At 32.7% G+C, this 21444-nt stretch overlaps 1 protein-coding gene across 5 annotated transcripts in view; it reads right to left on the reverse strand.

Moving 5' to 3' along the window:
* LOC108912028 (protein Skeletor, isoforms B/C) overlaps positions 1–21444 on the reverse strand; it is a 148726-nt gene that overhangs the window by 58413 nt on the left and 68869 nt on the right. For all 5 annotated transcript variants that reach the window (XR_002763103.1, XM_018717169.2, XM_018717172.1 and 2 more), the window contains one exon: positions 7688–7799. Coding sequence is in view for 4 of the 5 variants with exons in the window: in XM_018717169.2 (XP_018572685.1) it covers positions 7688–7799 (112 nt within the window). In the remaining variant the exon portion in view is untranslated. The remainder of the gene's footprint in view (positions 1–7687; positions 7800–21444) is intronic.

Here is a 21444-nt window from a genome sequence, read left to right on the forward strand (position 1 = left end):
AATTTCTAGGGTCGTATTTAAAAAAGTGAAGTTGATGATGGTCCTGGAGAGACGAAACGTTACATACAAAAATTGATTATGCCATTCGATAGAGGGCAAAAAGTGGCCATGAGAAAGTGTTGTTCTTTTTTCAATATCACCTCAAACAAGGCTGAAATGAAACGAAAACGGATTTCCAAAATTTCGTTTTTTTTTCAAATATTTCGAAAACTAATCAGGTTAGCCTTGATTTTTTAGAGGCATAATGTTGGTCCCCTGATTACGCAACTTTGCTCCCATTCCCTACTTCGTAGCTCTTACCGTTTCCGGGATCTCTGTAGTGAGAAGCGAATTTGTAACAGCCTGTATAGAACATGACAAAAATTATTGTTATTGATTTTAATTCCGTTGTAGCTAGTTCATTATTAGTCGAGGAAATAAAGCACTAAAAACGGCCTTACCTCTGAAATCTGTGCAGTAAGATGGATTGTGATGCGGTTTTTTGCATTCGATTCGTTAGAGCGTCCAGAAAGTTTGTGACCCTATGTGATCAATGAGAAATGAGAATTGCATCGGTGCATAAGAAAAATGCATTTTTAAAATTGCATCTTGAATAGTTAAAAATATGAAAAATTTACAACTCGGAAAATATTGACAGAAATGAGTTCAATTTTACTACTCGGAGGTTCTTGGGGTCGCTGTACACGAATATCACGACGGCAACGGTCTCCGAGGTACCTAGTGCCCAGGGTGGCCGGTTTCCACGTCGTCTCCTGGAGTTTTGTGGAAATTCATTATAAACTTAGCCGAAACTCGTTACCTCGGGGTTTTTGGGGTCGATCAACTCGAATATCACGACGGTAACGGTCCTCGAGGTACATAGTACCCAGGATAGCTGGTTTCTGTGACAACTATTTCATTCTTAATTATTTTTTATTATAAAAATACATTTATTCATTCCAAAAAATGCGTTTTCTAAAAATTATTATACTTAACACATTTTAATTTTTCTTATTTAATTTTTTAATTTTCATTATTATCTTCTTCATCTCCTTTATATAGTGTTTCCACTTCCGAAGAAAATATATCATTTGCAGAATATTTTTCATTATTCGTGCAATTAATGCCTGCACAATTTTTTTACGCGATGTTGCAGTTCAATCCGTGCTTCCTACATCCTCACGAAGCTTCGCAAACGGTTTTGCACCCACAGAAAATCATATTCATGATCCTTGGTAGACCGTTGCTGTCGTGATACTCGTGTTGAGCGACCTCAAAAACCCCGAGGTAACGAGTTTCGGCTAAGTTTATAACGAATTTCCACAAAACTCCAGGCGACGACGTGGAAACCAGCCACCCTGGGCACTAGATACCTCGGAGACCGTTGCCGTCGTGATATTCGTATTCAGCGACGCCAAAAACCCCCGAGTAGCAAAATTGAACTCATTTCCGTTAATATTTTCCGAGTTATAAATTTTTCATATTTTAACTCTTCGAGATGCAATTTTAAAAATGCATTTTTCTTAGGCACCGATGCAATTTTTATTTCTCATTGATCACAAACTTTCTGGACGCTCTAACGAATCGAATGCAAAAAACCGCATCACTATCCATCTTACTGCACAGATTTCAGAAGTTCAGTGCTTTATTTCCTCGACTATATCCTTGTACGGCATATATCATCGAATTTTTTTTATAAAATGCTTACTGCAAATTCTTTTCTTTGGAAGATTAACAACATAAAAGACGATTTTAACAATAGTTTAAAAATATATCACCATCAACAACTCTTTAAATAGTCGTTAGATGGCAGTGCACAGTAACTAATGTGAAAATTTTTAATACAGTTTTTCGTATTCACTTTCTAAAAAAATCTGTTAGTGAAATAAAAAGTTCGATTAGCCCTGTCTAGGAGATGTCAACGTCAGCGGTCATATATAAAACAAAAAGTAATCGTTGACCTGAACAACGATTTTAAAAAATAACGTTTCGCATTATTTCACTGACATTACTTAAATCCATCATTTACTGTCGAAGTAAAATTTATTCAAAAGCAACAACTCTCTCTTTCCATTCATACGAAATATCCATTCCCGTTCTCCAATCCCAATGCAGATCAAAATCATTTCGAGCTATTGAGCCTGTTGTGTGCGTCATGCTAAACTGGTTCCATTTAGTACAAAGCAGTAAATCATAGCAACGTCAGGCGTCGCAGCATCCCCTACTTGGACGCTATGGTTCACGCTTTATTGCCCTGCTATTTATTGCATATTAGATAAGTTCATTTGTATTTCGTATTGCTACATATTATTTCGCCTCCTTCCTTGCTTTTGTTATCGCTGTTTATTACAAAATAGCGGATATACGTTCGTAATAATGTAACTGGAGCAGTTGAGATAATGAAATTTTTACACTGTACTTATGTAATGAGGATATATTTAATTTTTACTCTATCATTTATTTTATATACAGTGTGGACTATTTTGGTGATGCATGTATCTTGGAAACTATAAGAGTTAGGAAAGAGTTAGGTGGGGAAAGTTGTAGACAGTTCTGTCCCTAACTTGCTTGCAGACCGGTGCTAGCTCTGCAGGTTTTTTAGTTTTTTTGAAAAAAAAAGTAAATGTGACATTTTCGAAAATCGTCTGTAACTTTTTTATTTAGACAAATTTTTAATATCTGAAGACATTTTTTCACAGCAAGCTTTTTCGAGGAATTTCTGTATATGTAGATTTTCATTGCGGCGTTTCGGTTGCAAGAAACCATAATCAATTTTCTTTTTTCTTATGGGCGCCATATTGAATTTTAAGCTAAGCAAATAAAGCATACTTCAAAAACAACCTCAAAAATCAATATATTAATATTTTTAATAAATCTGGCAACACCGCATAATTTTTCGAAACTATTATACTGCCCTACTTTGGAAGAAGACCGTATGTGCACATATGACAGTTTAGAGAAAATTGCAAGGAGATATTAGGCACACTTCATTTGGCTGTAATTCATTTACTAATTAAGGTAATAACTTGATTTTTTCAGTAACGGCAAATGAAATACAAATATTTTTTAATGTATTTCAAGAATGTTAGGAAACATTGCAATTTCAATAAAAACAGCGTCACATATGTTGTTTTGTCTTAATATATTTAAGATTTTGCTAGGTAAAAATACCGTATGTGCAGTATGAGCTACATTTTCAACATAAATTAATAGAAGGACCATGCATAACATGTACATCGTATACATGATATTTTGTATGTTTTTACAGGATATTTTACAATTTTTAATATATTGTGTTGAAAATAATGTTTAATTGTTGTTTAATTTAAAACAACGCATGTGAACACATACGAATTTAATTTGTTAAAAACATCGTATTTCAACGCTTCTGCTAGAGAAGAAAGCCGTATGTGCTGTTTTTTTCTAGTATAGCGATGAAGAAAATAAGAGTGACACAAAATTAGAAATTTTAAATGTACAAATTTTTAAATTTAAAGAAACAAAATCGATATTTTTTATATTTATAGATGGTAATGCGATGTAGATTTCGAAAATATAATTATCTCAATTTGTCACAAAACTGCACATGCGGTCCTTTTCCGCAGTATAGAATAGTCTCAAATTTTTGTAAAAGCTTATTATTAACATCATGGCGTTGAGTGAAAAAATTATAGTATTGGCCACGTGTTTACGAAGAAAAGCAGTTGATACACAAATTGTTAAATGCTGGGAGATAACGTCACTATGAATCCCAAGAATTTCGACAACACCGAATATTTTTGGAAAGTGCATTTAATTCTGATAGATATCTTTAGGAAAATAATGTCTTTTAATTTAAATAGTTACTTTTTTATATATAAAATAAGCCTTTGGCACAGTTGAATAAATCGGAAATAGTTTCAAGACAGTGCGTTTCGCCAAGAAATATAGGAATTTTTTGTTAGAAATTAATCTTTAAATACAGTCTAATTATGAAAAATCAAAAAAATTATTAGTGAAGAAATTTAAAATTTAAAATTGCGCATTATTGTTGCAAAAATCGATGGATGTTGTTATAGAAAAGACGAGCAATCCAAAGACCAACATGTGTGATAAAGGTAGGTTCGATTGAACGTGAAATTGTTGCTCCAGGTATTTGTAAATTAATTTTGTTTTTTGCAACTGGTTGTTTAATTACTAAACATTAATTTTAGAAGTTAATATCGTAGATATAGTTTCTAATTAATCCAAAGAAAGGTATCGAAAAACAAAAGTAACAAAATATTGAAATTAAGTAGCCCTTTACAACTAACAAAGTAGGACGTGCAAAACGGCGTAATAATATCCCAGGGTCGCAAATGCCGCTCGGGAATTCGCTCTTTTTGCATTAGATACAGGTTATTTTTACGATAATTTTAAAAAAAGAGTAATCACCTACGTCTCTTTATTTACAATAGAAATACAATATATACAATATAGAAAAGATATTCGTGGCTTTTGTATATATAAATAAAATCTTCTTATTAGTGGGATTAAAGCCTATTTTTTAGATGAAACTTTTTTCTATGTAAAAGCTTTCGCAATATTTTATTGCTTCATTAGTGACACTATAAGTTATAGATATAATTATAATAATTTAAAATATAAAAGTGGATTACTTACAAGAAGTGGATTACTTACAAGAAACTGAGTTATTGATATTTATAGATTGATAGATTTTGGACATTGACATTTGATAGATTTTGGACATTGATATTAAATGACATTTCATAAATTTTGGAAAACAAAAACAAAAATTATTTTATATTTATATAGAATTAATAAATATTATAGTACTATGATTTAGATTTTTATCTACAGGGTGTTAAAAAAGAGTGTAAAATATTTCAGGAGGTAATAATATGAACCAAAATAAGCAGAAAAGTCTTAATAAACATGGGTCTGCAAAGTAACGGTTGCGGAGATATGGACCACTATTCGTTTTTCAAACATTTTATTTTATTATGAATAAACCGACAAGGGAAGCTTTTAACAAACAAAAAACAAAGTTACAGAATATGTTCAAAGTGCCCTCCGTCCATTTCCAAGCAGGCACGACATCTTCGTCTCAACGATATTCGAACTCTTTCGAAAACACCCTCCTTGGTTTGGATTTCTTGACACTTTTGATTAATCCGTAGCTGCAGCTCTTCCAGGCTATTTACAGGAGTACCATACACTAATGTCTTCAAATATCCCCAAACAAAGAAATCTAGAGGGTTCAGATCAGGCGATCTTGGAGGCCATAAAACAGGTCCGGCCCTTCCTACCCATCTATGTGGAAAAGTTTGGTGTAAATGCTCTCTAACGGCCATGGAAAAATGAGCTGGAGCACCATCATGCTGGAACCACATTTGTTGCCTCTGATTCAAAGGAATGTCTTCCAAAAACTCATACAGTGTGTTCTGCAGAAAGTTGAGGTAAGCAGCGCCTGTTAATCGGTTTGGTAAAACAACAGGACCTAGAAACCTGTCACCTACAATACCCATCCAAATGTTTAATGAAAAACGTGCCTGATGTCCAGATTCTATTAGAGCATGAGGATTTTCGTCGGCCCAAATATGCGTATTGTGAAAATTAAACACTCCATTTCTTGTGAACCCGGCCTCATCAGTAAAAAGAATGTTTGCAAGAAAACGAGGGTCTTCAGCATCATGACGTAGAAACCAGCGGCAAAAAACCAAACGTGCTTGATGATCATTTATTGGATTTAAGGCCTGTACTCGTTGCACATGGTATGGATAAAGCAGTTGCTCGTGAAGGATTCTCCAAACAAGAGGACCACTAATTCCTACCTCGGCTGATATTCTCCGCACACTCGTACCTGGATTCTGCTCTACCAGTGCTAGAATTTCTTCTTCTGCTCTAGGAGTGGATACCGACCTTGGTCTTCCGGATAAATGGCACTGTTTGCTCAAGGAACCGGTATCACGCAATCTTTGGTGAATTCTTCCAAACATGCGTTGTGAAGGAATCTGGCGATTTGGATAAGCGTCAACATAAAGACGTCGCGCTTCGGTGGCGTTCCCATTAGCACGACCATACATGAAATGCATGTCTGTTAATTCTGCGTTAGAGTAACCAGCCATAGCGAAAGAAAACTTGTGCACTGAGAACAACTGTCAAATACGTACTGTTTATTTCACTAAACATCAACCAACTATTATAAAAAAATACACAACGTTTTTGCAAAATAAAAAAAGGGGCTAAAAAACATAAAACATTCCATATCTCCGCAACCGTTACTTTGCGGACCCATGTTCATTGAGACTTTTCTGCTTATTTTGGTTCATACTATTACCTCCTTAAATATTTTACACTTTTAACACCCTGTATAGAAAGTCTGTTGGAAAATATAATGTTAATGTGTTTTGTATCTGTTTTTTTATTTAGAGTATTTTCTTCTTGGTTAATTTTCTAAATAATCCTTTTCTGTTGCTAAAATTTTAAAATTTTCAAAATCCATTTTATGTCCTGTAGAATTAACATGTTGTGAGAGTGCAAAAGCATCTGGTCTTAATCTAATATCACTTTTATGTGAAGAAATTCGAGACTTAATATTTCTAGAAGTTTGACCTATGTATAACTTATTACAATTTAAACAATTTATTTTATAAATTACATTAGATATAATAAGAAGATTTTATCAATATATACAATATATATTTTTTATAATGTTATTTGTTAATTAACTATTGGACGTATCGGACCGGAATAATAATTAGAGATAATTAAGGAAAAGGGTTAAACTTTTATTTGCAGAAAGTTTTAGATTGATAGTTCATTAATAAATGCGTTAGCAGCAGTAAAAGTTAACGTTAATGAACGGCCTGCTCGTGGAGAAGGACCGCCAGGCCCCGCGCATGCGTGTGAACGTCGCTCTCGGTCGTGCGAGACTTTTTATTTCAACGTTTCAAATTCGGTTAAATTGACCAATTAGAACCTATATCTACGTTATTAACTTCTAAAATTAACGTGTAGTAATTAAATAGTTAGTTCCAAAGAAAAAACAAACGAAATTAATTAACAAATACCTGGAGCAACAATTTCAGGGTTAATTGAATCGGCGTTTGGCACACATGTTGGTTGGATTGACCGTCTTTTCCACAAACTTCATCAACATCCATCGCTTTTTGCAATAATAATGTGCAATTTTCGAAAACTGATATTTTCGCGTTCGGCCTTTATTTTACAGTTAACAAATTAGTGAAAAATGACATTAGGTACCTTAAATTGTAGGTAATTTAATCGCCTACAACATAAAATAACTAATTTTTCGATAGGTCGTCTAGATTGTCGTGGGTAGTAAAAAAAGTGAAAAAACATGTAAATTTGCCTCTTATTTGCAATTTGCCAACTTGGCGTCACTTCTTTCGAGTTATTTTTTCGATATTATCATTCTACAAACCCTTCCCCGTCATGAAGTGCAATAAAATGTCTACTAATAATTTTTTCAAGTTTTCAGGATTTATGATCTAGTTCGACTGCAGTAAATAATGTTCACAATTTTCCATATGAAAGTTTGTTCTCTGTAACGTTTCTCCGAGGTAACTAACTTTTGTAATATAATTCCCCTGATGCATAGTATTAAAAGATCCCTTTGAATTAAAATTTCTAGAAGAACAAATACATTTCTAGTAAAAATGCTCTTAGCGATGTACTCTAACTTAATACTATAATTCAAACTTACCGTGAACCGCCGACACCAGACGGAGAGCCATCGGATGTCCCTAATTCTTTTTCCCATTGGCAGTCTGAGGATTATGTCGGTGTTGTTGTAAGCTCGTAATTCCGGAGGATCCCTGAAACAAAGCTCTCGATAGTAACCCGCTTGGAAAATAAAAAGCGTTTAACTGCCATGGAGCGTTTCGGTTTAAGTGGATAGGAATTTTCGAGTGAAGGAGAAGATAAAAGTCTCCAGCTCTACTCCGGTTGCCATATTTCAGATTATTTCCTCCAATAAAAAATGACCATTAAATAAATGGAGTAGAATGTAAACATTTGTATTTTAATAATGAGCAAGATGCAAAAACATTATGGACAAATAATGTAGCAAAATATATGTATCTCTTTAAATACGATTACGTATAAAGGATGTCTCAAAATTGACTGCCGTGCTTTTATGGATTGATTCAGGGGCACAAAACAAACGTGAAACGAATAAAACAAATATTAATCATATTTATAACTGGGTTTGCAAGCTTATGTGACAGTTATCAGTGATTGCACAATTTCTGGACGGGCTGCTACGTTTAGGCTTAATGGCAGTTTGAGAGATATATTGCTCTCTTCTTCAGAAGAAGCTCTGAAACTGATATTAAATCATCTGACAGATATTTATAATGGCTACATGCGTTGAACTATGGCGTTCTGGTTCATGACTAGTACTCACTGGTCTACGTTGTTTCGATCTTTGGTTTTTGCAGACGAGTCGTTTTCCACTTCTATTCCTTCCAATTATTTTAACTCTCCTGGGTTTCTATTGTCTCCCGGTAGAGTCTTGGCCAAAATCTTCTTTCTCTTCTCTCTCACCAGAATTCTGGTGAGAGAGTGGTCTTTGTATCTGCTCTGTGCTGTGAAACTGCTGATTTTTTTACGCTCTTGTCCTTTGTTTAATATATACTTTTTCGTATATAAACGGAATGCTGCATATACCGGGGTGTCGGAGTAGATCGTTCTTGCAGTTCGCCTTGGGAAAGGCTACCCCTATCTTCCTTGAGGTGTTGTAAGTATTACTAATTTTGTATTTCCTTAAGATGAGGTCTATCTAGTCAGTATATCGTCGTATATAATGCAGATAAGTCTCAGATATCCTGGAGCTCGATTCTTGACGGTGAGAGAATAGAATGCTTCCCGGGGAGCGTTCCCTCATTTTGCTCTACTATCACAAAATTCATACCGTATTCTCGACACAAAGAGATCGAGCCTTGAAAGTAAAGAACGAGGAACAATGTTGTCAAATGTACCGACCAATCAGAAAGCCATGAAATAAGTGCTACTTTATTTAGTTATTGTTATTTGTTCGTCAATGTCAGGTGCAGTCTAAAGAGAAAAGAGAATGGATATTAATAAAAAACCGAAGCTAAATTCGGTAAGTTTTAAACAAAAAGAACTTCTAACAGAATATATTGAGAGTAAAAAACAAATGTACACTGGAAAGTTAATACCCAGCTTCACTAGAGAGAAAATGAAGGCTAACTTCGAAGAACTTAAAAATATTTTAATACTGTATTAGGCAGATCCATTTTATTCTATTATTATTTTATTCGTGTACTGTACGATCCTTCAAGTAAATACAAATTATACGAACGTTTCCTCAAAGTTGTCGAATGATATCACCACAAAACAGTAACTAGAGATATTGTAGACAGATTGCGGAATTCCTAATTTGTGAAATATGTCAAAAAATATAGGTTTAATGATCCCTGCCTGTTCCCCCGAAAATATCAATAGAAGAAATTAATGAGTTTTAGTAGAGACACGCCCCCTTTCTCTCATTTCTTCTACTCCCTATAATTCAAGAATATCTAATAGCCCGTTCAGTATTTCTGTCCGTATTTCTCTAACAGCATATCTACCAAGTGTTCTGGTCGTAGGTGTGCCCAATGTGCTGTACAATACCCTGTTTCTGGGCTGGATAGTGTCGAGTTTTCATATATCTAACATGGGTTGGTTTCCTCTAAACGTTGTGACCTAGAGTGCCATCTCAATGATGAAGCCGATGTCTGTATGCATTCCATTGATGTAATTAACGAATCCTTCTGTGTTTTTATACTGTGGATCCAGATAATAAATCTTAAATCTTTGTTGAGAGATATGTTAGAGCTGGGCATTTTGTTCATAAAACTAGTTCTTAAAGGAGAATAAGGTATCATTTGCTAAATCTATTAAATTTTTATCCTACGATGAGTTTTAGCTGACTTTCCTCCAAATTTTGTTTAATAAATACGAGTACTTTTATGGACAATGACGTCATGTCAAAGCTCACTAGGATATCATCAGTATCTAGATGAATTTTCTTGACCTCAATAAAATTTTTAGGGTTTGGCTAAAGTCATTAATGTTGGGAGTTCTTGAATCACTTAATATAAGGTAGTTCTGCAGTAGGTAGTTCTGATGTAATTCTTCGGGAATGCTTGAACCGCTGACACCACTTATTCTGAGCTTCCTTAATTGACTCATAGTGATTTTATTATAATCGAGATCCTATAGTAGATGTTCCACTTTAGGTATGTACTTTATTGCGTTCAAGATGACATGCATTTCCTTTGTTGGCCAGGAGAATGATCTTCATTTTTCTTCAGTTCTTCTAATGCTTGGACTTTTTTCTATATAGATTTGGACGTTTGACAGTTCGTAATACCTACATATGTGTGCTGCCTGAACCCTTACTTCTTATGTCACTACTTCGGGAAGTCGTCGCTTCGGCACGTGGTTTCCATGGCGCTAATAATTTCCTTTCTTGGAATTGTTCTGGGTGCTAAGGCAAAATTTAGGCCTTAGGCAAGCGTCATCATCTAGTTGCAGAAAGGCTAGGTTAGTGACGATTTGAGGCTTGTCCAGATACATTCGTTTAAGATGTCTTTCGAGAAGCAGTTTCACAACTTTTCTTATCGGAATATTGTGGCTTCCTCTTCCGTCTGTTCATTAGATCCAAGGTCTAATTTACTGGTAAGCTGCAAATATACTTCTATACTCATTTTACCCTAGTTATTTCCAGCAAAAAATCTAAGAGTTTGCCAAGTATGGAGCAGATACGTGACATTCCATATACTTAATTAATAATAGAATTCTCATGATTAAAAGCGAATAATAATAGAAAACAAAATATTATGTCACAAAATATTTTATATACTTATACGACCCTTACAATGGACTTGTATCTGGTGGAAATAATCTCTGTGTTTACTTCTGATTATATTTCCTGGAGATGAGAATTATCTTTGAAGATATCTAGACTATATAGCCATCGATAAAATGAGCGAGTTGATGCAAAAATCGAGATAAGTATTAATAAAAAAAGAATTAGAGGAATTTTGCTTTCTACCGAGATATAAAGATTCAGAAGGTTTATTTGATCATTTAAAATGATCTTAGGAACAAGTGTTAAAATATATGTTTTAATATTAAAACATATTTATTTTCTTGGGAATTGGTTTCTATCAAGTCGGTTAAAAAAAAGGATAAAAGAAACAGCAGCTATTTCTTTCTTCACGTTTCGTTCCTGATCAGGAACTTTTTCAAAAGGCTTTTATTGTTAAAATTGTTATAGTTAATTAAATAAAACCTAAACAACAACCATTTTTCTTAAAAATTTTTTTGTAAAAACTATACATCAGTCATCGTGCAGTGGACAAATTTTCACAATATAATATTATGTTTTTTCATTTTAAATTTGAAAAAGGCTTGCATTTTTAGATGTTGTAAGCGTGTCAGGATAATATTTTTAATCGGCAATGTGGTACGTGGATACGTTTTCATTTTCAACGTACGCTGCTGTTTCTTTTATCCTTTTTTTAACCGAGTATCCCATCAGAACCCAATTCCCAAGAAAATAAATATATTTTAAAATTAAACAAAAGGTTCAAGAAGATTTCCACGTTATATTTTTTAATTTGCATATCACAAGCAAATGTACATCATGTTCTATTTATTTCAATTGTTTTTAATAGAGTTGAGAACAAATTGTAAAACGCTTTCTTTGTTTGCATCATTCACTCAAAATTGGAACTAGAAATTCAAAAATATCTAAGGATTTAATATATAGATATGTAATAGATAATAGTCAGTGTAATTTACTTTATTACTGGCAATAAGTAATTAATTCAAACTTGTTATTAAATATCATATGTGCCAATTATAGCTGTGCGTTTCTTTCCATGTTTGCTAAATTAACATTTTTCTTGGAAAAACGCTGTTCATTTGATCGGCTGACGATTTATCTATGAAATAAATAGATAAATTTCAGTTAGTTTAAACTACATTCCCATTCTCAAATGTGGTGCAAATAGTCGCGAATTTACGAAATGCGACTATTATTCAGACTGGTTGATTTCAATGAAAAGCAAACGTTTTTAATTAAATCAGCTTATCAGAATAATATCCGTTTCGCAATTCGAAATTCGCAACTGTATGAGCCTTACTTTACATTGTATCTAAAATTTATTCAGAACAATTACTTAAACTATTATCCTTGTTCGTAGATAATATGTACGATTATATTCCAAAGCTAAGATCTGATATATCCTTTTGAAATTCATATTGTTTTTAATTTTGAAATCAAAACTCGCTGTGATAAATATTGAAACACATTTTATAATTATACTGCTGCATCATAAACTATCAAAATAATAAACCTATCAATATTCACGCCATTGTACTTGTTATTTTCTTCAGTTCAGTGATGTTAATATGTTACTGTTTAGTGACTTTTGGACAACAAAACTCATCAACAATGTAATTTTATTCCAAATATGCTAGTTTACATTTCTGTATGTCGTATGCAGATTGAAATTTTCTTTCAAACCATATAAGCATTGTTAGGGTTACCGTTACTACTTTTAAAGATATTTGCAATTTTCTATTTTTTGGACAGTTTTTCTCGTATCAGACGTGTTATCAAATTGGCCATGACCAGAACCACTACAAAAACAGTTCACATAACTTGACATTTGTCAAGTTAGTTGTCAAATGATTGTTATGTCTGTATTAGTTTTTGGCGAAAATTTAAATAAAAATGCCTGAAATGCCAGAAACTATTACAGACATAACAATAATGTGTTATTGAGTTATGAGTTATTTTAATTGTTTTTGGAGTTTTTCTGGTGATGACCAATTTAATAACAGGTCTGATTCGAGAAAAAAAATTTTTCAAAAAAATAGAAAATGTCTCTGAAAGCAGTAACGGCAGTAACTTTAACAATGCTTATAAGGCTAGAAAGGAAATTTCAATCTGCATACAGAGGTAGAGTAAAATAATACAGGGTATTCCATTTGTTGACAACGTTATAGCTGTTTAAAGTCATCAAAATGTAACAGCAAAAATGAAACACCTAGTATTAAATGTTTTGATTTGTTGGTATACCATAATTTAGTTTTACCTATGCTCTTTACAGGTACCAAAAATTCACTTGATATTACGCTCCTGAAAAGGGTTACTGGCATCTCCGCAGACTATTGCATCTGTCAAATTTTCTTATGTATAGGAAATATTTAATAAATTGACCCTCAAATTTCACGTAGAATCCGAAAACGCAATAATATAGAGGGCGTTCCATTTAAAATAAGAAAGTTAATGTCGATTTCCGGTTAACAGGAAGTGTCATAACGTTCTAAATATTTTAGTTGTGTTGGCTTGGCCCTACTGTCTTTGATAGGTTGCCAAATTTTCAGATTTATCGGATCGGTACTTTCTGAGATATCGATAGTGGCCATTCCTGGTGGGACACCCTGTATATCAAATTGAAGCTCTTTTTAGTGCATTATACATTTTCAATTTCATCCGCTGCCTTTTTAATTTTTTAAATTAAACAGTTAGTTCAGAAAGCCTCGATAATATTTATAGTACTAGCTTGTAGTTCTAGTGGCAGCAAATTTAAATATAAAAAGGCAATTAAAATGCTGTTGCAGGACTAAAACTTTGCCAGATGATATAAATAAAGCTTAGTTTTTGATAATTAAAGAAAACTCAAAATTCCACTGACCCGATTTTGGAGCATATTTAAAAAATTTTAAAAAAAATATAATCTATTTTAAATATTTTATATCATAATTGATAATAAATCTTACAACTTTGAATTATCAAATAAGTACAGAAACGGAAAAAAATTGTCGAGTAAAATCAGGGTTACACAAAAAGCCAAAATCCCATCTAATTTAGTTCATTCACCCTGTCTATTACGGTTAAAAGAGATGATCAGTATAATAGCGCCTAAAGCACAAACAAATGACGTCTCTAAGGACTTCATGGGTTTCCTCAAATATCGTAGGGGACTTCCCAATTATCTTAATAGTAATATCCGTATCCGTTTGATAATTTAAATACTGAGTGTTCAACACTCAATAAGGGTGCCTTGTATAGGGTGGATCAACCCTCTGTACGGGGGTTTTACACTATATTTAATCAACGCGAAAGGGGAAGATGAATGACTATGATAGTCCACATTTACATGTAAATGGTTTACCGGTGATGTAGCCTCTGTTTGGTATCTGATATTCTCAATTGGGCTGCATCAGCATGCATTGTTTGGTTGTATTCTGCAGACTCTATTAACTTTAAGGATTTTAATGTCGGTAATTGGAGTGTTAATAGAGCTAATTTATTTAAATGGGGGGATAACTAATCAAGATCGCAAAACAGTGGAAACGTAATTAAAATTTTAGCTAAGCTAAGCCAATTACAGGTTTTTTAAGAATCCTTAAAAATTTATGATAAAAATAATGAAAACAAAAAAATTCTACAAGAACACTGGATGTGGCTAGCTTGTTTCTATCTAATTTATTTTAATAACAGTTTTCAAATACAAATAAATAAAGATAAATGACCTATTACTCCATAAGGATCAGTCAATTTTTTGATTGTTTAAAACGGTTTTGCCTAATCAGAAATATCTCATACTGAGTAAAGTACCTAAATAATTCTTCTCTATTACACTTTAGGTACAACACATGACACATTCAATGTTTCGAAAACCTTATCTGGTTTTAAAACTAATCAAAGAACTTCAAACAGACTGTTTATTACTTTTACAAGGTAACTATTACTTTTACATGTTACATGACTGTAGTTTTTTAATTTTGTGTCCCATTTTTTGGTCGAGTGTTTAATAAAACTGTCCGTAATATTTATATTACTAATTCTTTCAATTTTCTTAGAAAACTTTTCCTTCTACCAAGTAGTCTCTATTATTTTATTACTCTTCTAATTGGTAATGTAAAATTTTTAATACATAACCTTTTAAAATAGTAAATTATTTAGAAGTTATCTAATATTTTACAAAACTGATGTAAATAATTGCTTTTAGGAAATATTTTTTAAGAATTACATAATCCTAATATATTTTAAGAAGAATAGCTATTCTTTAATTTTTTTTATAGGTTGCACAGTTTTTCAGTAAAATTATTGAAGATGATTGAGGACATCAATGTACACTATAACAAAATTTCATCAATATTGGACGGCTTTGATTACTATTTGGATTGTCAATAGTTTCACAGAAGTTTATTTCAATAATTTAAAAAACTGACAATTTCTGTAACTTATTTAGTAGCTTAGGAAAAAAAATAATAGTTTGGATTGTAAAAATTATAGAATGTTGCCATTAAGACATTGTGATCATCATTTTATAAAGAAAATAGTAAAATAGTAAGTACGCTACTGATGAATCTTTTAACGTGAAAATTGGCACGTTTGTAGAAAGCAATTCAACAAATAGTTGCTCAAAGTAAAAAAAATATATTTTTTCACATTCAAAAGATAATCTAAAAAAAAAAACAAAAACTTTAATACCCTGTTTCTTGAAAATGAAGAGGTTTGAAACGTATGTTCATTGAGAATATTCTCCTTAAAATAATGATTTTCTCTATATGCTACTGAAGCACCCTGTATAAGAATATAAAAAACTGTGTGGATGACAAATATTTTACACCTTACTATAAAATAGATTTTGACTACAATTTATTGATAGCAAAAAATTACAGGGTTTTCATTTCTTTCCTAAACGGCTTAAATTGCAAAATATGTGTGTTAAAATTTTTGTAAAATATCACATCTATGCAAGTATCTCAGATGACATTTGATGAAGATTAATGAAGCTGGAAACTTAACTAAAGGTAAAAATTGACTGAATTTGCAACAAATTATGTCAATCAATGCCGGTGATACTAGGATATATATTCTATATCTATGAAACCCAGAACTGCCACACCACAGAATAACTGTAAAATAGCCTTTAAGTATAGGTTTGAAAGAAAAAAGATCTTTCATTTTATTCGAAAAACGAATAACTTTCGGGTTATTACATATTTTTAAATTTTTATTTAAAAGAAGCTTTGTTGAGTAAATAAAAATTTATTCTTAAACTATTATTTGTAACAATATAACCATGAGTAGATATAATTTCAGTTTAGTGCAATTTTTAACGTACGATACCAAGTTGTCTATTCGGCAGATTCAGTTGTACCTATAACGGTTTCTAAATGACAGTTCAACAGGTTCAGAAGTCAGTGAACTAACTCGGTGTATGAAAAAAAGTATTAGGAAAAAGTAAAATAATGACATACGAACATTTGTTAACCATAACTGCGGGAACAATGTTTCACGATAATAATAAATAAATAACAATGATGGTGGTACATCATTATACTTTCTAGGTGATAAACTCTATGACTACACAGTGGATACAGATAATTAATTTTACGCTGGTTGTTTTAAATTAAAACCACTGAACTTTCTCCATACAATACCAATGCTCTTGTAATAGTACCCATTCACTGTTGTAGTAATAATTAGAAAATTTACCTTTTCTGTTCCCATCAAAACAATTGACGTAAACCAACTTCAGTAATAAATTTGATTTTGAATTTTCAAATAATTGTGTTAGGTACATTCCCATTTTATCTTATATCTCAATATTTTGTCAAAGAATTAGGTATTTTGGGAATTTTTTGAATTTTGGAACCAAAAAACGCCTTCCCAAACCTTTTGTGAGTATACAGAATGTATGAGAGACAGTCCCAAAAACTTCCATCATTGTGGGTTCGTCTCATCAAAACAAACAAGGGCAATGATTTTTCACAATACGGCTTCCAGCTTGGTACTGTCTAGATTCTTTATCGTATCGTATTTCAGAGAATAAATCCAAAACTGTGTGAAATATAATTAATTCAGAGGCCTCATAAAAGTGCTGCAAACAATAATAATTAATATATCTATTCCTGAGGTTATTGCAAATACTATAAATGACCAAAGTATTAATCCTATTATATTTTTAAACAGCATTCCAAAGCCTGCCTCATCTTCTTTCTTTTTAGCTATTCTTGAGTCTGATGTTAAACAGGCCATTCTGTATCTAAAAAACAAAACTTGCCTTGATTGTTATGGGTTAAGTAGTGGCATAATAAAAAAATCATTAGATTTTCTTATGACCCCATTGGCCCTGCTGTTTAATAAATGTATCGAAGAAGGTACATGGCTTGATCCTTTAAACATAGAAAAGGTTCTTTCTGTGTACCAGAGGCCATTGATGTATTGGATAATTTTCATCCAATAGTTAGTCACGACTTTATCAAAACTATTTGAAATTCTTCTCAAAGATAAACTATTTGCCTATTTGGAAGTTAAATCTATATTATTACATTTACAATTTGCTTTCACGAAGAGCTTTTCTACTATTAAAGCTCTTTTAGCTGTTATTGATGAAATCGTTGATGTTTTTGAATAATACTGTTATTGTGGATATGTTACTCGCAAAACCTGAATACTACGGCATTCGTAACAAAACTTTTCCAGTCATATTTAACAGGTAGGCAACTAACAATATGCTAGTATAAATAGTACAGAATCCACCTTTCTTCCTGCATGTAACAGTGCACCTCAAGGTTCAGTACTGGGTCCTGTACTTTTTCTGATATACATCAATTATTATATTACCGGTCAAGGTACATGCGTCTTTGGGGATGATACAACTTTGTTGTTTCTTGCTAGTAAAGATTTGCGTTTGGGTAGTTTAATCGCAAATTCAAGAACTAACATTTATCTTTAGCAAAACTTATTTAAAATTGTAGCTGAAGTTATTGGGTGTTACTCTAGATACTAGCCTAATCTGGGCAGCACATGCTGACACTCTATGTTCAAAGATATCTACACAAATATTCCGATGAGGCAACTACGGCCTTCAGTTAATAATAATAATGTAATGAGAATGGTATACTACTCCTTAGTTCATAGGCATGTGACATATGGCATTATAGTTTGGGGTATTACCAGTAGTGTCTTTAAAGCTTTCAATTTGCAGAAGGCTGCGGGTCGCTCATTGGTCTAGGACTGCTTTTAATAGTGATTTATTTGAAAAATTCTTTCGGGCCCATTGTTTCACAGCAGTGTGGACCTCACTGTTGGTAGAAAACAACATCTTCAGAGAAGAGAAAATATGAAAATCAGAAGGTGCTAAGTCAGGGCTGTGAGCGGAGTGGTTGATGATGTTCCAACCAAATGAATGTTGTTTTGTGGCGTTGGCTATGTAGGGACGTGTATTGTCATGCAACAAGCACACGATCTTCGTTAACACATGTTAACATGAATGTAGAGATGTAGATCCAGAGAAAACTCTGCGTTCATCTCGTCCATTGTCAATCACGGAGCATTACTTAGTTCTTGTTCACGGGACGCCCACTCCTTTGTTCATCGTGAACACTTGGTCTGCCAGCTTTATACTTATGATACCACTTGTACACATTAGCACGATTCATCACAACATTTCCATAAACAGTTGTGATTTCCTTAAAAATCTGGGATGGCTCCTTTCCCTTTGCAAGGAAAAACCGGATTACGCTTCTCACCTCGCAGCTGGCGAGATTCGGAATAGCACTCATTTCAACACGCCATTACAACAACAGCTCCCAACTGACTGAGATAAATGAATGCACATTCTGCTCCCAACACCTTGGCCTTGAAAGCAGTATTGCTAATTTTCTCGAAAACAAAAACCACAGAGCATCATAGTCTCAGTACTGTTACTTTGTTTGATATGATTGGTCAATAAATTTTTGATTCTATTCTATTTACAAGCAGAGTTTGTTCAATTAACCAGTGGCGTTAAAATTAAAGGGAGCTGATGAGTTATAACTGTCAAAAAAGCTGTTTAACATAGCAAAAAATCTTTATTTTTAGATTTGGTTAAACTATCTTCAAATTAAACTTTTGTTTAACTTGAGTTTTTTCGTAGAATGCATCGTTTACAGTTACAATTTTAAAAATGATGACAAAAATAAGACCGGTTTACTTTTAACAGCACAACATATGTCAAAGTTCTGCACCATTTCCATAATTATGCAAGTACTTTTAATTATTGAGAAATTGGAGCAAATTAATTCATTTTTATCTATAATTCGCTGTAGATGAACATTTTACTTTGCCGTGACTTTTGAACTACCGGGTACAAAAATTTTATATGGTAGGTTTACAAACCTACAGAAAAAATATTGAAAATATCTATTGTTGCACTATTTCAAAGTGGCTGTTTATTCAATAAATACTAACCAAATTTAGTATTTACATTTCCGCTTTCATCAACGTTCTTCTAATTATTACAATGTAAATTAAAAGACTCGCTCCGTTTTCCAAGTACTTGCAGGGGATTTTATTGAAGTCTTTCAATCCTACTTATAGTTTCCTATGAAATTTCATAAATGCAAGAGGAGTAAGACCCTGTGCGGTAGTATACACGTTGTCATAGCTACAAAATAATCGGCTTATATCGTTTGAAATGATAACCGTAAGCCGTTTAATGAGACGGAGAAGGTCTTATACTGCAAAAAGGGAATTAAAAAGAGGGAACGAATTTGTTGGCATGACCGCTTCTGTTCTACCCACTGCCGAGGCAAAGAAGACATACAGGCTTTCCTTAAATATCGACTTTAAATTGATGCTAAAAAACTTAAAACTGCGATTGTAACTAGTTGCTTAGATATTACGGTTTCCTATTTCCTCAGTCGGTATAATTAACGAAAAATAATCCGATTTCCACTATTTTTTAAATAAAATATTCGAGATAGTCTTGTATTCTTAGATCCTATGTTCTAGAAAATGTGTTATATTTTAATTTTAACTTCATAAAATATGAAAAATTTGTAAAATCATAGGTGTAAGTCAACTGTAATAATCATATCAGTAATAATGAAGGTTTAAAGAGATTTGCCAGTTTTCTATTAAAATATCTTGTTATTTACATATTTTAAATTAAACATATACAATACATGTTACCTCTAATGTGTATTATACAGTGACCAAAGAGAAATATTTTTTTAATTCATGTCTTCAAAAATGCAGTTTCTTAATTACTTTTAAACTTTCCAAAGAGCAGCAATATTGAGTTGAGACATAAGTAAGGTTCGTTTTTTTAATTTAATCAATTCAATAGGCTAATCAGTGATGTATTCTCCATCACTATTTATGGCGTTCTTTCAACGCTCAAAACAAGTTTCTCGATGCTTCCTCTGTAGAAATCCTCCGGTTTTGATTCCTATCTCACCAGACACTTAACATTTTCTTTCGAGGATAAAGTTCTGGTCTTGCTCGCGGAGTTACTTTGTTTTTTGGGGCTTAACTATTTTTTCGGCTGTTCCAAATTCACGTACAGACACCATATTTTATCACCATTGACAATACGATGAAGAAAACCTTTCCTATAACCACGTGTTGATCGATGACTACAGAGAAAATCAGCGGCAATTGCGGAACGTTGATTGTTACTGTTTTCGTTCAAACCATGTGGGACCGAAGCATCGAGTCTGTGAACTTTTCTCATCGAATGCAGTTAATTTGCCTACTACTGTTTTGTTATCACGTCCCATCTCTTTCTTTGTTTATAGTCTTATATTTTCATAAAGGAGTCGATAATTGCTCTTCATCATCAGGGTCTCCGGGACGATTCATGTCTTTAAGGTTGAAATCCAATTAAAAGGCAAAAACCATCGACGGGTCGTATTCGTTCAGCGGATCATCACCATACCATATACGGCACAAATTTCCCGAGCAGCTTGAGAGGCTTTAGCGTTTTCCCCGTCTCGATTAAAAACAAAAAGAAGCAAGTGCTGCAAATGATCAATTTTATCAACTTATCCACTCAAACAACCAAAAACAAAATCTGATGGAACAATAAATCCCCTTTCGAATGACACGTGTTAATTTTACAATGCGTTTAATTTTCTGGTAAATTTTTGAATTTGAAAAAAACCGAAATTACTTATTCCCCGTCCCATTATCTAAATACCAATTATTATTTAGTAATATTTACTTTCGTGAACAGTAACTATGCAAAATTTGAGCTCCCTCATCTCGCGTGTAAAATTTGAAATACATCTGCTCAGTGTTGTGGCGGGATAAGAAGTTTGTCAAGTTTGTTTTTTCAACTGTTACTGGGAAACTCACTTTTGTTTTTTTGCATATTTGAAAAAGAATAATGACGTCGGATAATAAACTTATATTTATTTCTATTTAATAGTAATCTGGTTACCTTGGCTTGAAATGTAACATTTGTATAAAAATAGAAGGGTGGAGTACTATGTACGCCACAGTTTGTAGTAAAAATGTCTTAGAAAAGGGTTATATATTAATGGGGCAGATCAAAAAATATTGTGAATCAAACATACGATTTTTTAAATGAAACGACCTATGTATTTTGATCTAAAAAAGCTTCAGTTTTTTTTTTAATAATCAAAATTGTATTA

Source organism: Anoplophora glabripennis, unplaced genomic scaffold (assembly GCF_000390285.2).
Source record: "Anoplophora glabripennis isolate ALB-LARVAE unplaced genomic scaffold, Agla_2.0 scaffold600, whole genome shotgun sequence".
NCBI classification, from domain to species: domain Eukaryota; kingdom Metazoa; phylum Arthropoda; class Insecta; order Coleoptera; family Cerambycidae; genus Anoplophora; species Anoplophora glabripennis.